Source organism: Mauremys mutica, chromosome 15 (genome assembly GCF_020497125.1).
Source record: "Mauremys mutica isolate MM-2020 ecotype Southern chromosome 15, ASM2049712v1, whole genome shotgun sequence".
NCBI classification, from domain to species: domain Eukaryota; kingdom Metazoa; phylum Chordata; order Testudines; family Geoemydidae; genus Mauremys; species Mauremys mutica.
Window position 1 is genome coordinate 5749193 of NC_059086.1, and position 27097 is coordinate 5776289.

At 56.6% G+C, this 27097-nt stretch overlaps 2 protein-coding genes across 4 annotated transcripts; one reads left to right on the plus strand and one right to left on the minus strand.

The window, feature by feature from the left end:
* The first annotated feature begins 11168 nt into the window (after positions 1-11168).
* Positions 11169-14743, plus strand: SNRPD2 (small nuclear ribonucleoprotein D2 polypeptide). Of its 2 annotated transcripts, XM_044989302.1 has the most exons (4): positions 11169-11343; positions 11875-11944; positions 12541-12720; positions 13211-14743. In XM_044989302.1, exons 3-4 carry the CDS (start codon positions 12569-12571, stop codon positions 13383-13385), a joined length of 327 nt encoding a protein of 108 aa, XP_044845237.1. In that variant the 5' UTR covers positions 11169-11343; positions 11875-11944; positions 12541-12568; the 3' UTR covers positions 13386-14743. The 2 variants fall into 2 exon arrangements, with proteins under 2 accessions (XP_044845237.1, XP_044845236.1); XM_044989301.1 differs by lacking the exon at positions 11875-11944 and having other exon boundaries at positions 11172-11343.
* Positions 14744-20011: 5268 nt separating this feature from the next.
* On the minus strand, positions 20012-27097 carry LOC123350633 (adenosine receptor A1-like). 2 transcript variants are annotated; one of them, XM_044989291.1, is made up of 2 exons: positions 26997-27097; positions 20012-21427 (listed from the first exon to the last, which is right to left on the minus strand). In XM_044989291.1, the coding sequence occupies exons 1-2, from the start codon at positions 27034-27036 to the stop codon at positions 20277-20279; spliced, it is 1191 nt and encodes a 396-aa protein (XP_044845226.1). In that variant the 5' UTR covers positions 27037-27097; the 3' UTR covers positions 20012-20276. The 2 variants fall into 2 exon arrangements, with proteins under 2 accessions (XP_044845226.1, XP_044845227.1); XM_044989292.1 differs by lacking the exon at positions 26997-27097 and adding an exon at positions 21800-21928.

A 27097-nucleotide genomic window follows, 5' to 3' on the forward strand; every position in this document is an offset into this window, starting at 1 on the left:
GTTTGTTATTGAGTCAACATACCCATTAATAGCAGGATAGGGCTGTAAATAGAGTGAAATTCGGGCCCCACTAAAATCAATGGCAAAACGCCAATAACTTCACACGGGCAAAGATTTCCCTAAAATATAAAAACCGTTTGTTTGGGGCTGGGATCAATCCTGCTTTATTGAAATCAATTGGAGCTGTCATCATGGGCTGTAGTGTTTGACTCTGACCTTAGTGCGGGAATTGAAACGAATCCCTAAAAATAATGGTGATTTGCGTATTTTTCAGTGCCATAACGTCCTGTTTGTTTATAAAGTGACTTGTAATGTGAGCAGAGCTGGGTAGTAGATGGAAACTTTGTTATGATTATTATTTAAGAGCCTCCTTCACACAGTTCGAAAAATCTCACGTGGAAAGTCAGATCTCGAATGAAGGGGAATTCTTTTCAAAGGGTCAAAAATCAGCAACTATCCACACCGAAAGGCACACGGGCCTCACTTCGCGGGGGCAGGGGGAAGGAACGATTTGATTTGATTTCCTTTTGAAACATACTCATCCCAGAAATGCCCTGCCACTGGCCCTCCGATCATCGGACAATTAAATCCAATTGCACAGCGATTTCTGATGCCGAAGTTCTATTTCGCAGCCACGTCTCAAATCCATACGAGATCTGTGTCAAATTACGGGCAATTAATTATTCATTCTGTTTTAAGCAGAGTGGATTGTTGAACCAATATCTCCCATGTGACCTAGCCAGAAAAGTCTGCTGGAAGGGGGAATATATTTAATATTTGACATGGATCAGAAGGGTAAAGCCAGCTCTGTTTTTTCTGATCGCGACTCCGTTCCTTGGGTTGGGCTGAGATTTCGCCGTAGGCCGACGGTGCTGATTTACGTAGATTGCACCTGATTCCCCAGACGGTGTCAATCCGGAGGAGTGGGGCCGATTCGCCTCTCGGTGCAAATCAGGTGCAACCCTATTGCACCGAGCAAGCTCCGGATCGACCCCCGCAGTCACCAGTCAGGCCGGTGCTGGCGATGTGAGAATCAGGCCCATTCTGCTGGTGAGGATGGTTCAGGGGACAAGAGGTGGGGGGCTGGGCTAGTATAATCTGCCGAGCGCGATTGGCTCAGCGGCAAGCCAGCAAGCCCCCGGTTGGCCGGATGGAGAGGGAGCCCGGGGTTATAATGACCAAGCGTCAAGGGAAAGTCTCTGGCTGAACGCTGGGCTGGCTGGATGGGCCCCTAGGCCGCAGGGTGCTGCTGGGGACCCAGGAGGCCATCCCACGGTGATGGAAGGGTTAACCGGAGCCAGCTTCACCCTGAAGTCTTCCTTCAGCATCACAAGCCTCCTCCAAGACGTGGCGCTGAGTGACAGGCCGGGGCAGCCTCCCGGAGGGGCCGCCGAGACGGATCCTGCCGTGGCCGGCAGCCCTGGGGGGGCCGGGGAAGACGGGAGCGCAGCAGCAGCAGCAGGAGGAGGAGGCGAGCCGGAGAAGGGAAGGGGGGAGGCGCCGGGGAAGCGGCACGACAAGCCCCCCTTCAGCTACAACGCCCTGATCATGATGGCCATCCGGCAGAGCCCCGGCCGGCGGCTGACCCTCAACGGCATCTATGAGTTCATCATGCGCAACTTCCCCTACTACCGGGAGAACCGGCAGGGCTGGCAGAACTCCATCCGCCACAACCTGAGCCTCAACAAATGCTTCGTCAAGGTGCCGCGGCACTATGACGACCCGGGCAAGGGCAGCTACTGGACGCTCCACCCGTCCAGCGAGGACGTCTTCATCGGCGGCACCACCGGCAAGCTGCGGAGGAGGGCGCCCACCGGGCGGGCCAAGGTGGCCTTTCGCCGAGGGGCCGGGGTGGCCTTCGCCAGCTCGCTGTACTGGCCCCTGCCTCCCTTCCTGGCCCTGCCCCAGCAGCCCGCCCCGACCGCCGGCTACGGTTCCTACTCCGGCGCCTACTCCTCAGCCTTCTGCCCCGGGGCAGACGGGCTCTTTGGAGGAGGGGACGTCCCATACGGGGGGCATCGCCAGCAGGTCACCGCAGCCTCCTCCTTGTCCTGTGGCTTCTCGGCACCCAGCACCCTCAATTCCTTCAATTTCCTGGCGGGACAGGCCAGCTACATCTTGGCCCAGAGACCACAGCCTGCCCCAGCCGGGGCCTCTCTGTTCCCAGGCTATATGGCTTCTCTGAACCAGGGCTCTCCCTTTAACCCGGCTCTGCCTTGAATGCGCTCGCCCTCTGCTAGATCCAAGCCCTCGCAGGAGGCATCTGGCCCTGGTTTGCGTCTAAAGCACCCAACGGCGTCCCGCCGCCAAAGGTCAGTTCTGGTGGGTTCGTTTCTGTCCCGCGCTGGGTCCGTTTCCACCTGCTCTCCTGGGCACTTAGCAACCGTCTGAGACAACAGCGCAAAACAGGGCCAGATCTTCCATTGGTGCGACTCCCGTCGTGAGGTGATTTCCACCAGCTGGAGATCTGGCCCCTAGATCCTCCTACCGCTTGCTCAGATTTTGAATGACCAGAGCCACCTCCGTGTAAATCACCAGTGCCTTCAACAGAGCAATGCTGATTTACACCAGCTGAGGATCAGGGGTAAAATTGTCAAAAGCCCCTCAAGCACTTAGGAGCCATTGGAAAATTCCCCCCCAGCTCCTGATTTTTCCCCTTTGTTGGTAGGAATGTTTTTAATCAGCAGCAGTCGGCTACGTTTTGCATGTTCCTTCCTGACTCTTGTAGCGGTTCAGTTGCTTTCATTTCTGTATTACGCTTTGAATTTAAAAAAAAAAAAAAACGCCGAAATCCCTCAGGGCCAGAATCCGGAGCCTGGTGCAAATCAGACTTCAGCGAAGCGATGCCAGTTTACACGAGGTGGGCATCTGGCCTTGTATCATCTTGTCTCTTTCATATCTAAGGACTGCAGAAATAATTCCCCGTGGTATTGTTTAAAGGGAATCCGATTCTTTGCATTATTGGATTGTGTTTTAAGAGGAAATCCTGAGGTTGTGGGGGTTTTTTTTGCAGCAGGGGATATGCATGCACTTTTTTTAGGACCCTTTTGGTAAAAGTATTTATTTAAAAGTGTTCAGTATTAAAGAGAAAACCCCAGAAAGCCCCGGTCTTGCAGACACTTAACACACATGAGAAAGTCTATGTGTGTCCCATGGATCTCAGTGAAATCGAGTTACCCCTGCAGGACTTGAAAAGTCGATTTTGCTTCATTCTGCCTTTCTCAAGGGGAGTTTGGACAGAGTAAGACTTTCAGGGTCACTCTCCTAAATTATTACTATTTATGAACAGTCACATTAGTATTTATTATTCATATTATTTAACGATTACCTGAATTCTTATTACATATTAATGATCAGCCTTATTCCTATCTGGTGGCATGGTTGTTTAAAGACATCGCATCTATGCAGACTAGCTAGCTAATAAAACCAGATTCTCATCTCGGTGGTGCTAGTGTGACTCCACCGCCCACACAGGTTTGTCCAGATTTGCGAGTAACCAGGGGATCAGTTCCACTGCTTTTCCATGTCCCGACTATTCTTCTGTGAAGGGATTGATCCGAAATTTAAAGCAGCGGGCGGTCTGCGGCTGAGAGCAGAATCAAGTCTGAGCATTCTTCTTCGGCGAAACGACCACGTTTGGGAGGTGTGTGGGGGGATTAGGGTGACCAGATGTCCCGATTTTATAGGGACAGTCCCAATTTTTGGGTCTTTTTCTTATATAGGCGCCTATTGCCCCCCCACCCCATCCCGATTTTTCACACTTGCTGACTGGTCACCCTAGGGGGGATCTTACTGACAAGGGATCGGAAGCTTTCCAAAATTAACAGGGCAGGCTAGTTTTGAACCAGTTGGCAGTTGAGGTTTTTGGGGCTTATTTGTAATCGTTAAAGAATATAAAATTGATCTGCAAACAAAGAAGGCAAAGCAACGGAGCAAAATGGCATGAGAATCTCAATAGAACCAAACAGCTAATGCAATTCACAGGATGTGGTATCCAAGCTTTAAAAAGAATTTGCTTTAAACAAAAAGATTTTTTCTACTCAAACACATTTTTTTCCCAACTTTCAGGAAATGTGTTTATAGTTTAAAACAAATAACAAAAGGGCCAGACTCCCTAGTGTACATCGGTGTAGGGTCACTGAAGGAACTGGGCCTATCGAAAACAGCTGAGAATCAGGTCCAGAGACTTTAAAAGGTTTTACTGATTTGTAAAAGAAATTAGATTGAGATTAATGGAAAGGACAAGCAACCTCCCCTGCTAAAATCTTACTCATGTGAGTAAATGTGTTACCATGAACAGCCTCATGGAGTTTAAGAGAGTTACTCACGTGCATAGTTTTGTTTTCAGGATCGAGCCCTCTGCTTCTTGGATTTTGCAGATGTTGAAAACCTAAACCAAATGTTGTATTTTTTCTTTAAAAAGAGACTTTTTCCTCAACCAAAATACCGTCCCCGTGGAGCGAAAAAAGCATTTTGTTATTTTTTTTCTGCAGTGCATCCAAAATATGTGTGTCACAGGGGGAAAGAAATGGTACATATTTTGCAACGGTCACTTAACGTTTTGCTCCAAACTTAGAAAGATGCTTTGCAAAATAACAGCATCAAAGCCCTTTCTTGTTAGAAGGGAGATTTGGAGGCAGAATCCAGCCAGATCTGGAAAAGTTCAGATCCATTAAACTTCAGGGTTGTTTTTATTTTAAAGATATAATGTGAAGCCCCGATCCTTGAAGCATTGGAGGATCAGGGCTTGAGTCATGCATTGGTTTTAAATGCTACGGTTCTATTCTTGAGAATGCAACGAAGAAAATCTAGAGAATAATTTCTCAGGGGAAGATCAGATTGTTGCTTCTTACCTGGGAGGTTTGAAAAATGTGTCGTCTTAGTGTCCTACCTGCATAAGATCATAATATAGGGTCCAGTCTTGCTTTCCCTCAAGTAGGTGACAAAACTCCCATTGAGCTCTGTGAGAATGGGGTGGTGTTTGGGTGTTGTATCTCTAGGGACAGATCCCCAGATGGTGCTGATCAGCCTCCTCCCTCAGAGACAATGAAGCGACATCCATTCACACAACCTGGCCCGTTTACACACCCATTCAAGCGGCAGAACTGGGTGTATGGGGGGAGTTTTTTGTTTTTAAATCTAATAAATGTTGTTACCCCCATATTTGGGCCCAGTCCCTCTCCCACTGAAATCAGTGACATGACTAAGGACTATGGGCCTAATCCTGTGCCACTAAGATCTGTGGGAGCTTTCCCATTGCCGTTAGTGGAGCAGGATCTATCGCTCCAGAGCGATCTCCAGCAGGAGGATCCCTGCACCCACATGGAACTAGAGTGACCAGATGTCCTGATTTTATAGGGACAGTGCTGAGTTTTGGGTCTTTTTCTTATATAGGCTCCTATTATCCCCCACCCCCGTCCTGATTTTTCACATTTGCTGTCTGGTTGCCCTATGTGGAACCCCTTGGGCCCAGGGGTCAAACCCATTGCAGGATCAGGACCCTGCTCCCCCAGGGGTCCAGTCCAAAACCTTTGCCCACACGGTGAAATCTGGTCAAACTCATTCATCTCCTCCCTCTGCAGCTGCAAGAGCTGTGCACGACTTCCCCTTTCCAGGGGTTCCACGGGGCAGTCCAGGCAGTTTAAAGGGAACACCATGAGCTTGGGAACCTAGTCAGTTTCAGACACAGAAAGGTCAGGATTGCCAGACAGGATCAGAGCCAGGGTCCATCTAGCCCGATATCACCTCTCCCACAGCAGCTGCTTCAGAAGAAGGCAAAAGCACCCTGCAGCAGCAGACCTGGAATAATCTGTCTCCACTGAAGGCCTCCTCCCGATCCCTAAATGTTAGAGATTGGTTTAAACCCTGAAGCAGGAATTTTTATCTCCCTTCTTAGTGCTGACTGTTCTAACGCTGGGTATCCTTGTTAGCCCTAGAAATGTCTGTTCCCTCTATGAATCTTGCAAAATGCTTGGCTTCCGCAACTTCTAGTGACAGTGAGTTCCCCAGACTAATCCCACGCTGTGTGCGCAAGTCTTTCCTTCGCTCTGATTGGAATTTTCAACCTTTTAGTTAAGTGGAACGTCCCCCTTATTCTTTGTTGCTTTAAGAACAGAAGCTCTATATCTCCCTTTTCGAGACCTTTCATTATCTTATAGGCTTCTCAGATCCCTTCTCACGTGTCTCCTTTCTAAGGTAACAATCACAATCTTTTTTAACTGTCCTCATAGCAGAGGGTTTTTCCTTTTGGTTTTTTTTCCAGGCTGCTGATCATTCTCAGGCAATGACTTAAATGTCATTCCAGGTCCTATTTCTGCCCCCTGCCCATTTTTGCGGGTTTAAAATAACATTTTCCTGGTTCGGTTTTGGTTTATGTTTTGTTGCTGTACAAGACGCAAATGGGCATAATGGACTCGCTATGCAAGGGACGGCCCTGAATTGAGAAGACAGACAAGGGGTGAAGCAAACAAACTGAAAAACAGAACATCTCCCCCCCTTCTCTAATCTGTCAGAGATCTTGGCTCTCGTTCGTGACATTAGTAGCTAAACCTGCTGCGAAAAGGGGGAAAAAAGCATGATTTTTTTTAATACGTTGATGGCACCCTTTTAAAACTATACATTTTTGGTCTCAATGTTACAGGGCGAAAAAGAAAAGAAAAAGGCTTGAGGCACCTATATCCTTGGTGTTGAGTTTGAAATGGTGTTTGAAAATATATATTTTTAAGATTTCAACCACTTTCTGAAAATGTTTTGCAGTGTCCCCTGAATACCGAAGTCCCTTTTGTGAACGTTTACAACAATAAAAACCAGAACAAACCTTTCCACTTCTCTTTCTTGTTGCGATCACAGCCGCAGCCTGGGGCGACGGAAAACCACCATACGATGAAAATGTTTTTCCAGAAATCGCTTCTTTCTTAGGTCAGGTTCTAAACACGTAGCCACGTCCCCAGCTGGGGTAAATCAGCTGTCACTCAGCTGGAGTCCGTGTGGGCCAGATCCCAAGCGGTTTAAATGTACCCAGCTAACTGAAATCAGTAGATCCCCAGTTGATGAAAATTGGTGTCGCGCCATTGGAGTGAATGGGATTAGGCTGACTTCCACCATCTCAGAATCTGGCCTTTTTTGTTTTCTACAAACTTTGTTCCCAACTATTATTTTTTGGGGTGCAATCTGGCCCCAGCGTGGTGGGACTGGCTGGCTCAGGGGGATGGGGAATGGGACACAGGGCCTTTCCCCTTGGATCAGGATCTAATTCTTAGGGCCCCCTACCCCATGTGGGAATAAACCCATCTCTAACCTGAATACAAACCAGAGCTCCTAATTTGGCCTAGGAGCGGTGATTTTTTATGGTGTTATTTATTATCCTTGATTATTTCACGGTATCTGAGCAGCCCAGGACCAACCTGACAAATCATTTGTGAACAATGATCCCCCGGGGGGCTGCTCCCCATTTACCAAGATTAATTGCTCTTTGCTGCCTCTTTAAAGGTCTCTGATATCCGGTCCCACCAGGAGACGGGAACCTGAGCCGCAGCGTTAGCATGTGAGCTCTCTGCCAGAGCTGTGAATGGAATGACAGGCCGGGTGGGACCTGTCAAAGTGAGATCCTGAGCTTGTTAATAAATAATAATTTCTCACGTTTCACCAGCGCGTTTAACTCCAAAGCACTTGACCCACCGTGTGTGTGGGAATCGCTGAGATGCAGCCACATCTGGGGTGGACTCAGCCGCTGTTTAGACAGGGATCACTCACCCAGGGCTGAGATGCAGCTGCCTCTGTGATGGGATGTGTCAACTGTTTAGACAGGGATCACTCACCCAGTGCCGAGACGCAGTCACACCTGGGCATGGCGTGTCAGTTTATGCAAGGATCACTCACCCAACATTGAGATGCAGCCACCTCTGGGGTGGGGCGCAGCAGCTGTTTACCTTCCTGAGCTCTTTTGGCCTTCAGCAAACAGGCCTGTTGCCAGGTGCATGTAACAAAGGGACTGGAGGGATTTTCACAACCGCTGTTATTTTATTATTAGCTATTAACCATGTATACATAACCCACTATAAATGTGCAAGCGGGGCCAGGAGGGGGCACAGCTCCAGGCAGAAGAAAGCCAGGAATGTCGCCTACAGATTGTATCTCCACCCCCATCCCCCCAGCCCAGCATAGACCCAAGCCTGCTGCCCCCACCCATGTATCTCAGACTCCAGCCACAAGTGAGACCCGACGTGTACCCTAATTTTTTCAGTATTGCTTCCCCAAGGGGGCCATGGCAGTGAGACACTAAGATCAAGCCCACTGGCTGAGATGAGTTTGGGGAGGATCCGAGGCAGGGTTTGAGCCCCAGGCAAAATAACATTATGAGAATTGTACAATTTTGCTGTCGTGATTTTTTTAAGGGGGAGGGGGGCTGTATCGTGGGAACCTTTTGCTCAAGTGACCTCAAATTTGGACCAGTCGTCTTCCCCAGGGCCCCCCCGCTGTGACACACAGCAATTTTCAAGACAACCTGAGGCCACGTCTGGATTTCAGAGTGAAAATCGGCCCTAGAACGTCTCTCTCACCGGACAGGCTGCCGGGCATCCCCGGGTCGTGAAGAGTTTGGTGGTCCTAGCCCAGTTCCAGGAGGCCATGTCTGCAAAATCAGCCACCATTTCTAACTGGGGCTAACTGGTCCCCTCACTGGCAGTCACAGCAGAGAGGCCATGAGCCATGGAGATCGGGCCCCTCCTTCCCCTAAAGGGGTGACAATGGGACAAGACTGGGAGATCCAGTCCCCAGGGTTCTCAACTAAAACCAAAGGGAGAGCGAAACTTAATATATATCCCTGCTTCCTGGTCCTCTCCTCCCTCCCTCCCCGTCCTCTGCCTCTACCTCCCTCCATCCAGCCAGGGCTGGTGCCCAATATTCAGCCATACTCCCCCTTCTCATGTACAGAGGGACAGACAGACCCAGGCGGCAGCTAGCAGAGAGCTCTCCCCAGGCCTGAACCCTCATGGGGCCCAATTCTCTGCTGGTGCAAATCACCGCCAATCCATCGGCTGGGACACAGCGGAGGCAATTGGCAACACCGGAGGGGCTGGCCCCTCGCTGTGGGAGCAGCTGACTGTGAACAAGCAAAGAGCCGTATGGAGCCCGACCCAGCCAGGTACCGAGGGCGCAAGACCCTCGCAGGGTCGGGCACCGGGTCAGAACATGGCTCGTCACCGGCTTTGGGGGCACAAAAGGGGCATTTTCACAAAGGAGAAACTTGGAAAGAGAAGTCGGACATTTAGAGGGAGTTTTACTAGGTCTGTTAATATTGAATCTAATTTAATCTATCCCCATACACAACCCATCGATCTAATCTATCTGGTTCTTCTCTGAGTCCCAAGTGGGCAGTGGCAGGATGGGAGAAGCGAGTGGCAAATCTAAGCACACTTGGCCCTGACGCCTGCCCCGCCCCCTGCACCCGCCAGTGCCCAGGGCACCAATCCAAACCGCCCTGGAGCCGCTTGGGGTGCGCAGGGAGCCGGATGGCCTGGCGAGACAGGCAGGCAGCTGGCTGTAACTGGAGGCCGCTGTTGATTAAACATAGGCCCGGGCAGCTGCCTCCAGAGTTGCCTGTTGACATTTAGGAGCTTAACCGTGTTCCGTGAAGCTCCTGGCTCTGCCAAGCCAGGGAGACCCCATGTCCTTGCCCCCCGACACAGCACAGTGGGGCAGGGGATCCCATAGGAGCAGACAGAAAACATGAGACGGACAGCAGCCCGAAACCCACATCTATGGGGCTGGGCTGCTAGGGCCTGATCCTGTCCCCCATCCCCAGGCTATCTGCCCGCCGCAATGCTATGGGGCTGGACTATCCACTGCAGGGCTATGGAGTTAGACCACTGGGGCCTGATCCTGCCCCCAATCCTGCATGGGATCCACATGGCTTAACCAGCCCCTGATCCTGCACTGGTAGCCACATGGCTTGCATCAACATAGCCTGCTATTCAGTCTTCCCCTAGGCCAGCCCTGGCTTTGCCTTGCAGGTTAGCACTAGGTCCGACCCAGTCCCCTCCAATCGTCCCCCGCGGTACCGGACACTCGCCTGACACTGGCTACTCAATTTTCCCACCATTTAATTTATTTTCAAGTCACTGGTTACATAAGAACGGCCATATTAGGTTAGACCGAAGGTCCATCTAGCCCACTCCTCACAGTGGCCGGTGCCAGATGCTTCAGAGGGAATGACCAGAGCAGGGCAATTATTGAGTGATCCATCCTCTGCCGCCCATTCCCAGCTTCTGGCAGTCAGAGGTTTAGGGACACCCAGAGCATGGGATCGTGTCCCTGAGCATCCTGGCTGTTAGCCATCGATGGACCTATTCTTCAAGAACGTATCGAGTTCTTTTTTGAGCCCAGTGATACTTTTGGCCTTCACAGTATCCCCTGGGCAGCGAGTTCCACAGATCGACTGTGCGCTGGGTGAAGAAATACTTCCTTCCGTTTGTTTTCAACCTGCTGCCTCTTCATTTCATTGGGTGACCCCTAGTTCTTGTGTTAAGAGTAAACAGCCCTTCCCTAGTCACTTTCTCCACACCCGCCATGATTTGATAGACCTCCATCATATCCCCCCCCGTTAGCCGCCACTTTTCCAAGCTGAACAAGCCCCGTTTTAGTAATCTCCCCTCATACGGAAGTCGTTCCATACCCCATATCATTTTTATTGCCCTTCTCTGCACCTCCCCCTAGTCTCCTCTCTCTCGGTGGAGATGGGGCGACCCCATGTCTGAGCTGTGGTCGCCCCATGGCTTTATAGAGAGGTGTTGTGATATTGGCTGTCTATTATCCACCCTATTCCCCCTTGTGTTGGCCGCTGCACAGGGCACGTGGGGTGTCGGGGGCCCCCCAAGCTCTGCCTCGGGCGTGGTACCAGCCCCATAGCATGGGGCAGCCGGAGTCATGGGGCTCCCCCTCGCCCCCTTTGCTGGGACCAGCCTGGGTCACTTTGTACCAGCTGCAAACTCCGCCCCCGCCTGGTTCTGCCCAGGGGTTGAAGCCCCGCCCCCTGTGGGTCTGGCCACGCCTCCATGGACTCTGGCCCCGCCCTCCCGTGCAACCCCAGGACGGCAGCGGCCCCTTCGCGCTCCGCGCAAAGTGGTCCCTCCGGCCGCCCCGTCGCGGGAGGCGCGCGGCCGCTCTGAAGCCGGAAGTGCGGCCTCGGCGGGGCCGCCTCCCCACTCCGCCAGGCCGGGGCAGTGCGCACGCGTACTCACCCGTCACCCGGAAGCGGAAAGTCCCGGCAGCGGCAGCAGCGGCGGAGGCGGCGGCGCGAGATTCTTGGCGGCGCGTGTGTGAGAGCGGGAGCGGCGGCGGCGTCATGTGAGGAGGCCACAGGGGCGGGGGGCCGGTGGGGGAGGGGCAGATGGAGTCTGCGTTCACCGGCGCCCCCCGGGCGAGGGCGTGGAGCGCAGCGCCTGGGCCTTAACCCCCCCCCGTGTGATGGGGGAGCCCCCTGTCCTGGGGATCGCGCGTCCAGCCCCCCTCCGTAGCGGGGCATTGGCCCAGAGGGCTCGGGGGTGGGGGGCGGAGATTCCCTGCCTTGCTCTGCCCTCAGACGAGATGCTGCTGGGGATCCCGGGAAGGGAGCGTTGGGGTAACAGGGGAGGTTTGATTCACCTCACTCCTGACTGGAAGCTGAGAAAGCGTGGGGAAGGGGGCTAGTTCCCCCCCCCAGCCTCTCTCCCACCCACCCCCATTCAGGCAGAAGCATTCAGCTCTCGCTGAGAGTTGAGGGGTCCCTGCCGAGGGACAGCGGCCCCCCACCCCCCCAGGGCAGCGGTAGAGCGGATCCACTCTAGGAATCTCTGTTCTGCGGGAAATATCGACACTTTGAAATGTTCCCATTCCCAGCTGCAGCAAAACTGAACTTCTGACATTTCCGGTGACGTGAAATCGAGGCGTTTTACTAGGACTTTGCTTGGTTTGTATCATTTATAACCTGGGTTTTGAAAGGAAAACGCCAAACGTCCCGGGCAGGTTGAAATAGAGTGCTGGGGCTGATGGAAACACTCTGGTACATTTTGCGCTAAATGAAATTTCATTGAAATGGACACGTTCCCACTGGGCAGCTTTATGGGTTATAGAGCGAGCCTTAGCGTACCTCTCCACTGCAGCTGGGAGTGTGATTCCCACTCGTCTAGCCATACCCGTGCTAGCTCGGCTCGAAATGCCCAGCTGCACCAAGAAAGAGCCTGTCAGAGACCCTAGGCAGATACTGGACAGCAGGCCCAATCCACCACAGACACTAGCTCAAGCAGACCCTAGCACATGTACATCTAGGCGAGTTGGGAATCACCACTACTGCTCTGTAGAGGTACCTAGAGATGGGTGGGGTTATGGGAAAGCGAGGACTGAATCACCCAGCTGGTAGTGCCCTGTCACCGTGGGGTGTCAGGGGCAAGGCAGCCCGAGAGATGGGCCCTTTGTCCTGCTAGGACACCCAAGACGGGGTGGCAGGAGGAGGAGGGAGTGGCAGAGGCTCCATGAATGCCGTGTCTTCCCCTTCTGCGCCTGCAGGAGCCTCTTAAACAAACCCAAGAGCGAGATGACCCCCGAGGAGCTGCAGAAGCGGGAGGAGGAGGAGTTCAACACAGGGCCCCTGTCTGTCCTCACCCAGTCGGTCAAGAACAACACCCAGGTGCTGATCAACTGTCGCAACAACAAGAAGCTGCTGGGACGCGTCAAGGCCTTTGACAGGTGCGGTTTCCTCCCCCCATACACTTAAAATACCCTTCCTTCACAGCTGGACCTCAGGGGGATGCGGTTTATGCCTGCCCTGTTCCCCAGCAAGAGCAGAAGGGTCCCCCACCCGTTTTGCAGTACAGAGCAGGTGGGATGTTGTCCAGTGGTCAGAGCAGCGGAGCTGGGAGCCAGAGTTCCTGGGTTCTTTTCCCTGCTGTGGGAGGGTGACTTAGTGGTTATTGGCGTGGTGGGGGCACTGAGTGGCAGGACTGCTGGGATGTATTTCCAGGTCTGGGAGGGAACGTCCTTGGTAGAACCCGACTGCTGCACTAAGTAGTTGATCCGAGCAGGAATGAGCTCAGTGGGACAGGCTTAGCAGAGGGGCTGCCAGGTCAGAGGCTGCAATGAGCAGCTTCCTCTCCGGCCATGGGGCCTAGGTTGTCAGTGGTTCCTCTCAGCTCCATTGCTGTGTCCCTGATCCCTCTCCCCCACTCTCTCCCTCCAGGCACTGTAACATGGTGCTGGAGAACGTCAAGGAGATGTGGACGGAGGTGCCCAAGAGTGGCAAGGGCAAGAAGAAATCGAAGCCCGTCAACAAGGATCGCTACATCTCCAAGATGTTCCTGCGGGGGGACTCGGTCATTGTGGTGCTGAGGAACCCCCTCATTGCCGGCAAATAGAGAACTGTCCCAAGGCCCCAGCCTCGCCCTGGCGTGACCCAGAGCCAGGCTGAGCAGGGTACCTGCCTCCAGCCCTTCTGGATGAAGCCTGCTGGCTGCATCACTTGTGAAGACCGTCCTGTTCAGAAACAACTCTGCTGAGCTCTCCCCAGGTGTCGCCTGTACCTCCCTTCTTAGTCCTTAGACCGCCGAGGGCTGAGCACAGCTCCCCCCCCCCCCCGCCCGCCCCATTGCTGCCTCCTCCTCCCACCATCCCAGGGGATTGGAAGGGGGTGTCTGGGAGCAGACCTGGTCAGCAGACCCCAGCTGCTGCAAGTCCATTCCAGGCTAGTGTTTCCCCACGTCCGTCACCCACCTGCCCAAAGCTGAAAGTCCTGGCGCTGCTTCTCTGGATTTACCCAGGATCTCTGTGCCCACCCGTAGCCTTGCTGCCGGGTGCTGCAGACTCGGCTGGCCCTGGGGGAGGCTGCATAGAAGTGAGAGGCTCTTTAGCTCGTAGGCCCCCCGACGGGCCTGCTCTCGGGCTCGGTTGCTAGGAATGGGGAGCACTGAGGTTTCCTAAGGGAGCTGGGTACAAAGAGAAGCACCAGGAATCTCGGCCTAACAGAAGGGGGGAACTCTCAACAGAATTGTCTCTGAATGGCTCTTCAAAGGTGTCTTTTCAAGGGGAGCCGTCTGCTGGAGTTGTCTGATTTGGGTGGGGGCCGTCTACCCTGGGGATTTCCACCCTGCAGAGCTACCCTACTGTAAACGCCCCGCAGAGAGGCACCAGGCGCGCGTGACTGCTGCCCCTCTTTTGACCCTCCGCTTCCCCAGACCCAGCCAGACCAGCAGCAGTTGTCCTTGCGTCCGGGTCCTGCTTTCCAGCTGAGCGAGGTGCCAGGGAAGTCGAGGTAGCGAATGTGATTTGAAACACCGCTCAGCTCCTAGTGTAGACAGCTTCAGGGTGGCGTCAGCCTTGGCTCGGTTCCAGCGGGACCAGCTGAGGCGATTCAGCTGCATCCGCACTGGGCATGAAGGGTCGAGCCTTACTCTGCTATAAAGCGGGACAGGGACCAAGTATCCTCTTCCCCTCACTTTGAACCTCCGGACGCTGCTTGGGCTGGGGGTAAGTCACGCCTGGTACAATCCCACAGCTCATCGGTGCAGAAATCCCTGGTGTTCGACAGCTCCCCTGGCCCTGATCCTCCAGCGGCATCTGAGCTAGTGGCTCCTTGTGTCCCGGGTTCCTTGTATCCATGGGGCAGTTTCAGGAGCGGGATCTTGTAAGTTGTAGCCCCAGCCTCAAGGGCAGCTCCTCTCCTTGCAGCGAACGGGTGACACCAGGGTCTTTTGTAATAAACCAGCTCGATTTCTCCTGCTGTCTCTTGCCTGCTTTGGGGTGGAGAGGTAGCGCGGCCAGTGACGGGTGAATCTTGCTGGCAGGTACTGTCATGTGAGCCAGGCTGGGGCGGGAGAGAGCCCGCTGCTGGCTGTTAATAGTCGAGGAGGCCGAATGCTTGTTCCGGAGTTAGACCCACACTCCTCTGCTTCCCCTCCAGAGAGGGGTGGTCAGATGGGGGCAGGGATGGGACCCACGTGCTTTAAACTTTGGTTCACTTCTTCCCCTTGTGGCTACCAGTGGCTGTTTGGCTTCTCCCATGGGTTGTGAGTCAGCAGGAGCCCGGGGAGCTACATTCTGCCCTGCCCTGCGGCTCTGGCTCTTCCCCTCCCCAGAGCTGGTCTCTGAGTGAGGAGCCGAAGGGGGCCAGATGCCACAAGGATGGGCGACCCGCGGGCAGTAGGCGCTGCGGAGTCCTTACGAAGCTGTGGCTGGATGCAGGGCTGGGCCCAGGCACTGGCTCAAGGGCCCTGCGGCCTGATGGCCTCTGTTTGTCAACCGAGGAGCAGCAGCAGGCTGGGCTGATTCGCCCTGCACTGTCAACCCCCCCTGCTCCAGCTAGGGCTGGGAGAGGGGGGCAGCCATGGAGAGTCTGTTGGGACGGGAACAGCTGACCCTTTGAGGGGGGAGGGGGACCTCCCAACTCCTTTACGGGGGCCACTGCATGGCAGCTGGGGGAGCAACTGATGGGCCCTGCTGGCCTGGTGGGGGGGCTTTGAATGGGAGAATAATCTGGAAAGGTCCAACCCCCCCCCCGCCCCCATTGCCAGCCAGATGCCCCGCCAGGGGCCAGATCGGAGCCAGCGTCTCCAGAGGGGAAAGGCCCCATTCCCCACCCCTAGGGCTGGCACCAGCACCCCATAGAGCAGCAGTTCTCAGCTGTGGTTTCAGAGGACCCACCAAAGCCCTGGCTTAGGTTTCTTCTTGTCCCTGTATTGTGTTGTGTGTTCTAGGCAGGGGGTGGAACTAGCTAGCCAGAGAATACAGCTCTTCAGCCACTAGCTGTGCTGAAAGCCTCTTGCTGGGCACAGGTGGGCTAGGGTGCTGCTATCACCTGTTCCGGGGGGGGGGCCTCAGAGAGGTTGAGACCCCCTGGGCTAGAGGGGGAAGGTCCCATTCCCTGCCCCCCCGGAGCCAGCCAGCCCCACACTATTCCTTTGTGCACGGAGCCGCCGTGGGTCGGTGCTGGCAGCGCTGCTGGATCTGCCGGCATCTCTTCCTCGGGCTGTCTCATGAGCTCACCCCTGGGCCCAGCTGCTCCTCAGCCAGTGAAACTCGACCCCCCGCCGGCCTCCTGGGACCCCCGCGCTCTGCTCCACTCTCAAAGTGACTTTGTGTTGCTCTCTCGCAGGACAGCCCCTTTCCCGACGCGCAGCCGCCGGGCCGGATCAGTTACTGTTTGGGGGGGGGGGGGAGCCCCCTGCTGCTGCCAGAGGGATGAATTATTGATCAAGGGACAGATGGGCCGTTTGGCAGGACATCGCCTGCTCAGCTGGGGCGAGGGGCTGAGCCCCGATGGGCAGGGGCTCAGGAGGAGAGGTGGTTCTGGGGGGCGTGGGCTGGTGGGAAGGGGCGACAACGTGGCATGGGGCAGAGGGATCATCTGTCTACGTCAGACCTGACCGACGCTGGCTCCACATTGTCCCCGACACTTCCTTGCCTGGCAGGTCTGACCCAGCTCGGGCAGGGAAACAGCCAGGCCCGCTCTTCCGCCAGCACCCTGGCTTGTGGCACCCTTGGGGACTTGTCTGGTGCCAGCTGGGCACCGGCACCTCCCTGGGAGCTGGGGAGGGTCAGAGCTGGAGCATTTCTGCCCCTGGGGGTGTGGGGTCACTTCCCAGCCCCACTGAAAGATACTGAGCTCAGTTAACTCCCAGGGAATGGGGGACTGGATTCCTGCCCGGTGGCCTGGACAGACCAACCCCCTCGGGCCTGCCTCTCCCCAGATCCTGGCACAAGAGGCAGCTGTGGGGGAGACCCAGGGCAGGGAAGGGATGCAGTGGTGAGATGGATGGCGGGGGTCACCAGCCCCCATTGCAGGGCCATCAAGCTCCAGCTGAAGCTCAGTCTGGTCAGGATCCCAGGGGGTGAGGGATTGATTCCGAGCTCCGGCCCGGCTCGGGTGTCGGACTCTCATTGTGATAAGGCCATGCTGGCTCAGCCACCCCGGCCCTTCGCTGCTGCGCCTCCTCTGGACCAAATCATCCCCTTCCCTCCTGTCGCCGCCTCTGAGGGAGGTGGAGGAAAAGCACCTGACGAGGCGAAATCCAAGCTGCGGCCTGCGCTGAACCCGAGCTGCCGTATCGAGCTGGTTCCTCTCACCCCGGCTAGATCCTGGGAACTGCAGCACAGACAGGATTGTCCCAGGTGAGCTGAGATGCGGCCACCTCTGGGGTGGGAGGGCAGAGCTGTTTATACAGGATCCCTCGCCCAATCAGGGCTGATGAGATGAAAGGGGGCGCCTCCCTGAGCACGGGGGGCTCCCAAAATGTAACTTGGGTGACATGAGAGGAGGTGGGTCCCCAGTGAACATGATGTACCAGGGCCCTAAATGTCTCTCAATGGACCTGCACCCAGCACCACAATGCAGCCACCTCTGGGGTGGGGTGTGGCAATTATGTATACAGGAATACCTCACCTAGCACTGAGATGCAGCCACTCCTGGGGCGGGGCAGTGGCAGCGGGCTGTTGTTTGTGTGGTAGGACGGCCTGGGGGCACCAGTCCCAGAGCAGGGTCCGTGTGCCAGGTGCAAACAGGAATGATTCACCTAGCAGTGAAATGCCACCATTCAAGGGAGGGGCACCCTGCCCCACTCCCAGGAGCACAGCACCCCCTAACACTGCACCGGGGCCAGCCCTGACTGCGAGGGGAGAGCGCCCCCTGCTGATTTGCAGCAGCCTGGCTCTCCACCCATGCACAGATGTGCTGTCCGCTGCCTGGGGAATGGCCAGGAGTGAGTGGGGAGGGGGTTTCCGAGCTGGGCTAAACTCACTGCCCAGATCACTCGCCTGCTGCAATCCCAGGGAGCTGCAGGGTTTGTCAGAGGGGCTGGGTTCCCCGCTGCCCCCCATTCCCTGCCCCCCCCCACACGCCCATGAGATGCAAACCCGGCCGCTGGCTAGTGGTGTGCTAGGCCCTGTGGGTGCCCTTTGCCCACCCCCGCTGGGAGCTGGGGAACCGGCTGAGGGGGGAGCCCCAGGTGTGATCTGGGCACCGTCAGGGATGCAGGGTCCGGCTACGTCCCCTGCCTGGTTTGGGGAGACTGGCCCATGCTGGCTGCCAACAGCCCCTCCAAGCTTGGCCTCTGCCAGGCTGCATGACCAGGAAACCACCCATGTCATGGAGGACAGCACGTGTGTGAATGTGCCCACCCCTGCAACTGCAGCGCTGCACCTTCCTTCAGCTCTCCCCCCATCCCCTCTACTGCCCCCATCTCTTCCTTCCCCCCAGCCCTCGGTGTTCACCTCCACCCCCATTCCTCCCTCTGCCCATCTATCTCAGCCCCCGCCCACAATCCAGCCCCTCCCATGGCCACAGGAGGGGGCCCGGGCCACCCCTCGAAGCGCCCTCGCTAGGAGAGGCTGCGGAGCAGGACCTGGCATGGGTGGGAGCCGGGACCCCGTGTGCTCGTCTGCAAGGCTCCAGGCTGCCCCTAGCAGGATCCAGCCCAATGCCTGTGGGGAGCCCGTGCCAGAGGGACTGGGGGCACAGCGCTGGCATGGATGAGGCTGGGATCTGGGACCCTCCCCGAGCTCTGGTGTCCACCCAGCTCTGGGGTACGAGGCAACTGGATCTCCATGGCCTGGGCCCCCTGAGTTGTGCGGATGGGGGTCTGTGGGCCCAGGGGTCTCTGCCGGCTGGGGTCAGCTGTACCTAATACAGCTGTTGTGTCACAGCGCCCCCTGCTGGGAAACAGCAGCACTGCAGGCATGCCATGGGGTGGAGTGCGGGGGGAGTCCCTGGTGCCCCCAAATGAATACACAGCCTGGCACTGCCCCGTGGATGGGCGCATTCACTCACCTCCCTTCCCCTCTCTGAACTGTTCCCAGGACTCCTGCCTGCATGCCCATCCCAATACCCGGCACAGCATTGAAGTCAGCAGGGAGATGCCTTTAATGAGATGATCCAGGAACGGCTGGAGACGCTGCCCGAACTGGCCTGGGCCCGAGGGTCCCGCAGGGCCGATTTAAAGGAGAGCTGAAAGTCTGAACCGATCTAGCCGCAACTAGCTGCTTGCCGGAGCCCTGAGAGGAGAAATTCCACCCCTGGCTCCTCGGCCTCGCCTGCATCACCCGGCAAACCCAGCTGGCCTCTTGCTGCTGCTTTTCTCCTGCCTGGGGCCGAGGATACAGGCTGGGCCAGTTCCCTCTTGGGTTCTCCTGCACTGACCCGAGGGTCTGGGGTGGGGGTGGCCACTCCCTCAGGGAATGGCCCGTCAAACCAACCCCATCCAAACCCAGCATGAAAGAAGAAACCGGGGAGGTGGGGCACGTTGCTACTGGACGTGGGCTTTTCAAAACATGTGGCTGTCTCTGGGAGTGGCTCAGTGGTTAGAGCAGGGGGGCTGGGAGCCAGGACTCCTGGGTGCTAGCCCTGGCTCTGGGAGGAGAGTGGGGTCTAGTGGTTAGAGCGGGGGGGCTGGTAGCCAGGACTCCTGGGTTCTAGCCCTGGCTCTGGGAGGGAAGTGGGGGGGGATCTAGTGCATGATTGGCACGTGACTCCCACATTTGGGGAGGCGGGGCATGAGCGTGAGATACTCCCTAAAAGTGTGGGGGGGGGGCACTGGCGGCCGTACCATGACCCTGCTCCGCCCCGAGGCTCAGCCCCCCTCAGCCTCCTCCCGCTGAGGCTCCACTGCAGGTTCTGCTCCCGCTTGGCCCCCTCCCCCGAGGACCCTCCACCCTTGGGGGATGGGGCGAAGAGGCGTGGGCCTGGGGGTCCTTGGGGGAAGATACGGAGTGAGGGCGGGACCTCTGGGGGAAGAGGCAAACTTCACTGCACCGTGACCCCCTTCGGACAACAAAAATTACTTCACGACCCCAGGAAGGGGGGGGGGCGAAGCCTGAGCCTGCCCGAGCCCCACTGCTCCGGGTTGCGGGGGGCGAAGCCCGAGCCCCACCGCTCTGGGAGGTTGTGGCAGGCCAAAGCTGAAGCTCAAAGGTGACCTGAGCCCTGCAGCCAGGGCTGAGCCCTCGAGCTTCGGCTTCCGCCCCGGGCCCCAGCAAGTCTAAGCCAGCCCTGGCGACCCCCATTCAAAGAGGGTCGCAACCCACAGTTTGAGAACCGCTGGCCTGGTGGGTTAAAGTGAGGGGGCTGGGAGCCAGGACTCCTGGGTTCTTCTTCCATCTGCCCTGTCCCTAGCCCGGGGGGCCGCAAGGGGGGGTGTCATACTCCCGCTAGGGAGCGGTGACAGTCTTACTAGACTTCACCAGCTCAGCGGTGACCCTCTAGGTACAAAGGAGGCTCCGGGAGTCCCGGGGGGGCCAATCCCGTGGGCCACTAACCCACGTCACTTCCCTGGCAGAGGGCTGTTGCGGCTGGCCAGCTCTAGCTGATTGGACGGCGTGAGTCCGGAGGTGCAGAACTTGCCCGGGGAGGAGGTGGGCAGGGGGTGCCAGGCGCAGGAGAAGGCGGCCGTGAAGGCCTGGCGGAAGGAGCGCATGCGGAAGACGTACACCACGGGGTTGATGGCGGAGTTGGCGTGGGACAGGACGATGGTCGCCAGCACCAGTGGGTTGGGGACGGGGCAGCCGGGGCAGACGAGCCGGAGGGTGTTGATGATGTGGAGGGGCAGCCAGCAGAGGGCAAAGCAGAAGAGGACGATGAAGAGCGAGGTGGCCAGTCTCAGCTCCTTGTGCAGGACGCGGCGGCGCCGGGCCTGCCGGGTCATGTCCACCTCCCGCTCAGCCACCTTGCGGATCTGCCGCTTGGCCTCCAGGAAGATGCGGCTATAGAGGACCAGCATGGCGGCCAGCGGCACCAGCATGCAGGCCACGAAGTTGAAATAGACCTCGTAGGTGTCCTCGATGAAGGCGTTGAAGTTGCACTGACCGTCGGGCGGGAAGGGTTTATGCCAGCCCATGAGGGGGAGCGACCCCATGAAGGTGGCCAGCACCCAGCTGCTCAGGATGACCAGCAGCGAGTTCTGGGGGCTCATGAGGGACGGATACTGGAAGGGCTTGAGGATGGAGATGTACCGCTCCACCGCGATGGCCAACAGGCCGAAGACTGAGGCCTGCGTGAAGATCAGCAGGGTGCAGAGCATCAGCAAGCACAGAGTCGGCTGGCCCCGCGGCAGCCCCGCGTCTGCCATCTGGGCGCAGGGGATGGCCACGGCCCCCACCAGGACGTCGGCCGCGGCCAGCGAGACCAGGAAGTGGTTGGTCACCACAGCGCGCAGCTTCCTGTCGCGTAGGATGACGGTGCAGATGAAGAGGTTGCCTGCGACGGACAGCACCGCCGTGGTGGTCTCCGTCAGGAAGTAGGGCACGTCCAGGCTGGGCGAGCTCCCGTTCGATGACCCCGGGCAGCTTGGGGTGGGGGTGGGCAAGAAGGACGAGTTGGGGAAGGCGTTTGTGGCAGGTGGGATGCTGGCCATGTTAATCCAGGCGCCTCGCTGGCCCGTCAGCGCTCCCGCATCTCCACGCTCCGTCGGCACCACTGCACGGAGGGAAACCAGAGCTCAGCGTACGGCCAACCCGCCCCAGGGGGGTTGAACTACGGGGGTCAAATTCTACTCGTCTATGTTGGTGAGGTGGAAGCTGGGAGGGGGTCAGTGGCCCGTGATCTGCAGGTCAGACCAGAGGATCTGGTGGGCCCCTGTGATCTGGGGGAGAGACCCTGAGAATGCCCAGTTCCCCTGTTCCTGAGGGCTAAGACCCTGGGATGGAATCAGAGGGACATGGGATGAATCCTCCCAGTGTTCAGTGGCTATCGAGGGGCCGCGCGCCCATGCACGCTAGGTATTTCCATATATCCAGCGTCATAGCTTATACGGCCACTACTTCCAATAGCAGGGAGGGAGCAGCTCACCGAGGGCTGGGGCGAATTCTCTATCCCTGGCAGTTTTCTCAATCAAGACGGGCTGTTTTTCAATAAGATCTGCTCTGGCTTAACCGGGAATGAATCTAGCGCCGGCCTATGGCCTGGGTCATCCAGCGGGTCACCCTAGATGGTCACAATGGCCCCTCCTGGCCTTGGAATCTCTGGCCCAGGGAGAGGTTGGACCTAGGTGAAAGCACAGGGCGAGTGGAGGTGGAGGGGCAGCTTCCTGGTGTGCAAGGCAGACAGGGGTGGGGGTGTAAGGCATTAATCCCATGTGGAATACCCGTATGCCAGGCTGTGAGAAATTATCTCTGTTTTGCTTTATAACTTTGAAAAGGTTCACTCTGAACTTGTGAACCCAGCCACAGGAATCGTCCCCCACCCCACGCCCCGCCTTCCTTTCCAGAAGGACTGTCAAAAGCAGATGGGCCATCAGGGATCATTGCAATACAAATGATTGGTTAATGGCCCTTTCCGGCACTTGAGAAATGCTATGTGCCAGGAAGCTCCATCTGTGAGCTTGGAAGCTAAAGGAAGGAAATCAAATAAAGCCACAGGAATATTTTCCATCTTTTTGGCTGGTTGGACTCCAAAGGGCCGGAGATCCTAAGGAAGCCAGAGATCCTTGGGGCTGCCCTGAAAGACACCTTGAACTGACCGATGCATCTGCCATTTTGTTGCCCAGCCACCCAGTTTCGTGAGGTCCTTTTGCAACTCTTTGTGGTCTGGTTTGAACGTAACTATCTTGAGTAATTTTTACATCGTCTGCAAAGTTTGCCACCTCACTGTTTACCCCTTTTTCCTGATCGAAGGAATATGGGCTCTGCTTAGTTTGCATTTAAGCAATAAACAAAGTCATCAAGCAGGAAGGGAAGCAAAGGGTGCTTAAACAAGTGAGGAAAAAGCAGCAGGGAACATCCTTCCTAATAGATGCTTTCTCTCCTGAATCTCAGCTGGAAAGGTTTTTTGAGGGTGACTGACACCCCAAGACACCCCCTACCCCCCTCTCTGCCCTCCGCGTTCATGGCATCTGAAGCAATAAGAAGCATTCTTTGGATTCTGGGGAGAAGGGGTCCTGACCTAAGAAGTTTAGTCAGTAAAACTATTGAAAGCATGAGAAATCTTTCCTTTGAATTTAGCAGAGTTTGCTAAATTAAGCATTGCTTGCGTTTTATCTTTACTTTTCTTGTAACCATTTCTGGCCTTTATGCCTCATTACTGGTTCTCACTTCAAACCTCTCTCTCTGTAGTTAATAAACTTATTTCACTGTTTGATCTAATCCCGTGCGTTTGAACTGAAGTGTCTGGGCAGCTTCATTTGGGGTGGCAAGTTGCGTGCGTATTATTTCTATTAAACCAACAACAGACTTTGTATCATTTGCATTGTCCAGGGGAGGGCTGGGCAGTACAGGACAGACATTTCTGCGGGGGAATCTAAGGCTGGGAGTGTGTTGGGGTCACCCAGCAAATGAACCAGGGCTGGTAAGAGGCAGGGTGTGCCTGCAGTGCACATAGCTGGGAGTGACTTGCACGCTGGAGGTTCTTTGTGAGCAATCCAGGCTGGAGGATACAGCAGTGAAGCAGTGTGAAGGGCACCCAAGTTAGAGGGCAGGAGTGACACAGCTACTCACTAGTCTGGATTGTACCTCGTATGTCACAGCCCCCTTGCCAAGGGTTAGGGAGGCAGGCTGCAGCCTCGGTCGGCAGCTCCTAGCCTAGCCTAGCAGGCCGCTTGGCTCAGCCCCCAGTCCCCCAAACAGACCTAATCTTTAAGCAAACGGATACTTGCTTTAAGCACGCAGCAAGCAAGCAGGAACAGAACGTTTGTGTGCAGACAAGACCTCAGAGTGTTCCCTCTAAGCTCTGCTCTGGCCAGGGCCATCCCTAGGCGGGGCCCGGGACAAATCAGCCCCGGCCATAGGCACAGGAACTAGGGGTGCGGGGAGGGAGGGGGCTGCAGCACCCCCAGGCTCCCAGCTGCCAGCCCTGCGCCTGGGGTGTTGGCTGCTGGCCCCACACTCCGGGGCTCTCGGCTGCTGCCCCACTCCCAGAGTCCTGGCTTCCGCTCCACACACCCAGGGTCTCGGGCGCCGGCCCAGGGTCCCCCCAGAGCACGGGGCCTGCAGCGGTCACCCCGATTTGCCATACCCAAGGGACGGCTCAGGCTCAGCCACCAGCTCTGGGCAGAGCGGCATTTCTGGCCTGGGATATGCAGGAGCTGAGGGTGGGTAATCATGAAGGGCCCTGCTGGCTTTAGAATCTAGAACCCAGGCCCAGATCCTTGCAGATAAGACACCTAAACCTCCCACCCCCTTGGAATCCAAGACCTCTGGGGTTCTGTTCTGAACATTTCCCAGGGCCACGTGTGGCCCAAGGAGGCTGGGATTGCACTGGGCAGAAGCAGAGACGCCTTTTACATTTGAAGGTGGATTTAAGCCCAGTGAAGGGGACTGGCAGCTCATGCAATTTGCATCCCTCTAGTTATCGACAACACAGGGCCAGCATAGGGCCTAAGGAAGCAGGTGTCCCTCCCAGTCAGGTACATTTCAACGCCGCTGGATGCTTTCCCCCCTTTTTCTTTCACCTCGGTGATGAGGTTACCTAGGCCTAGCACGGGGTGGGCAAACTTTTTGGGCCGAAGGCCACATCTGGGTGGGGAAATTGTATGCAGGGCCAGGGCAGGGGGTTGGGGTGCGGGAGGGAGTGCGGAGTGCAGGAGGGGGCTCAGGGCAGGGGTGCAGGAGGGGTCCAGGGTGCAGCAGGACGCTCAGGGCAGGGGGTTGGGGTGCACGGGGTGCAGGGTGCAGCAGGACGCTCAGGGCAGGGGGTTGGGGTGCACGGGGTGCAGGGTGCAGCAGGACGCTCAGGGCAGGGGGTTGGGGTGCACGGGGTGCAGGGTGCAGCAGGGCACTCAGGGCAGGGGGTTGGGGTGCACGGGGTGCAGGGTGCAGCAGGACGCTCAGGGCAGGAGGTTGGGGTGCAGGGTCTACAAGGGGGCTCACAGCAGGGAGTTGGGGTGCAGGAGGGGTGCGAAGTGCAGGCAGGAGGCTTAGGGCAGGGAGTTGGGGGGTGGGGTGCAGACGGGGTTTGGGCTCCGGCCTGGCACTGCTTACCTAACGCGGCTCCGGGGTGGCAGTGGCACGCACCGGGACCAGGGCAGGCTCCCTTTGGCCGCGGTTCTCCATTCCCGGCCAATGAGAGCTGCGGGGGGCGGTGCCTGGAGGCAAGGGCAACACACAGATCCCTCTCCCCCCTCCCTCCCTCGCCCCCCAGGGCTGCAGGGACGTGGAGCCGGCCGTTTCTGAGAGCGGCGTGGGGCCCACGGCGCCATGTGGGACAATGCCGTGGGCCAGATCCAAAGCCTTGACGGGCTGGATCCGGCCCGCTGGCCGTAGTTTGCCCACCCCTGGCCTAGCGGATAGAGCACTGGACTGGGGCTCGGGGGATGTGGCTTTTATTTCTGGCTCTGCTGCTGGCCTGACAGGTGACTTTGGTCTTCCCCCGCTCTGTGCCTCAGTTTCCCCATTTGTGAGGCACACTGAGATGCAGCGAGGATAAGAACTGGGAGTTATTACTGCTATGAGCCAGGTGAAACCTCACCATGGGTTACGTGCAAACTGATGCGTGAATGAATCCTCAGAGACAGTCAAGGATCCCGCGCCCCAAACAAAGCCCCATAGAAACTAGCCCCATGCGGGCAGAGGGTTCAACCAGGCATTGTGACCCGGCGAGGACGGGTGAAGCGAGATTGCGGAGAAATGGAGAGCAGACAAGGCCGGAGAGGGAGAGGCAAGAAAGCCAAGCAGGAAACTGTAAGCGCAGCTGGAAAAAGACCCAGAGAGAACTCGGGGGCCTGGGGTTGGCTAAAGAGGCTCGGGAGGGGCAGCCCAGTAGAGGGCTTTAAGCTAAGAGACTGCTCCTTTTGGTCTTGGTGCCATCTGTGTTTAGAGCCACTGACCTTTGTACATTCCTGGGCAATGAACAGGGTTGCATCAAAGAAAATACCAGACTCCATCAATGTCTGCTTCTCTCTGGAACGGCCCCAGGGCCCTGGACTTTGGCTAGCCGCTCGGGACACAAAGGGGCAACGGTATTTAGTGGGCCCAGTCCTCTGCTGTCTTGCCATTTCTACGGTCATTTGCACCTGTGCAAAGCCTGCTAGATCACGGACAGGGGTGTCAACCAGGACACAAGGTGGGGGGGCATCTGGTGGACGAGCAGAGCTCTAGAGAGAGCCAGATTCTGCTGCCAATCTCGGTGTAAACCCGGAATGATTCCATTGACTTTGTGTTGCCAGCTGTGACAAAATCATTGCGGGTCTTGTGATAGTCGGGGTTTCTCTGAAAGCCCCGGCTGCTGGAATCCAGGGGCGGCCGGAGGCTCTCAGCTTCAATTGTCAAAATAATGACGGTTTCCAGCCACCGTGTTTGTGGCGCAAAGCCCCCAAATCCATTTTAAAACAATCATCTCGCGTTTTTTAAGACGCCGTCGGGATTTTGAGGACCCGACTCGTGTTTTTGTGCCGTTTGAGGTGGCAGGCTCGTTGTTACTCCCCTGCAACAGATCAGAATAGAGATCTGAAATGCCGTCCACAAATGCTTCAGCTCCTGGGTGGTTTTTTTTAAGGGCAGCGTCAATCGCTCTAGCTCGGTATAAAATCCCTTTAAAAGAAGGGTTGGCCCACGAGTGGGTGAGGCACTGGCTGGAGACTCAGGACGCCTGGGTTCCGTGCCTGCCCCGCTGTGTGAACTCCACCAGAGACGGGGCTCAGAATCTGGCTCTGCGGCTGGAGCGCTTTGAAGACACGAGGGGCTGTTTCCAATGGAAAGCAAAGTCACGAGCAGGTTATTGATCACAGCCAAGGAGCGGGAAGATTGTACTGATTTCCTCTGCAGCATGGGGCATCTGGGCAGATCTCTCCTCATCGGTCCCCTCCCAGGACAAGGACGTCAGGGAGAACCCCGGTCTCTCCCGCACTTTGCCTGGGGTGCACAACGGTTTTGCCTCCTGGGATGTTTTTGCCTAACCCAAGTTACTGGGCTGAGTACAGGGATAGCTGGGTGAATTTAATAGCCTGGGAATACACAGGAGACCAACAGGGGTGATCTGTTGGCCCCGTCTCGCCACAAACTCTATGGATCTATGTTACAGCCATGAGCCACTGTGGCAAAGGTGAAGGACTTACCTGTCAAGGCTGCGTGCCCATCTCTGCTCCCGCAGGGCATCGGTCCAAAGGGCTCTTGTGGGGTCAGCTAGTGACCGGCATGTCCCCTAGCCCCATCTCGC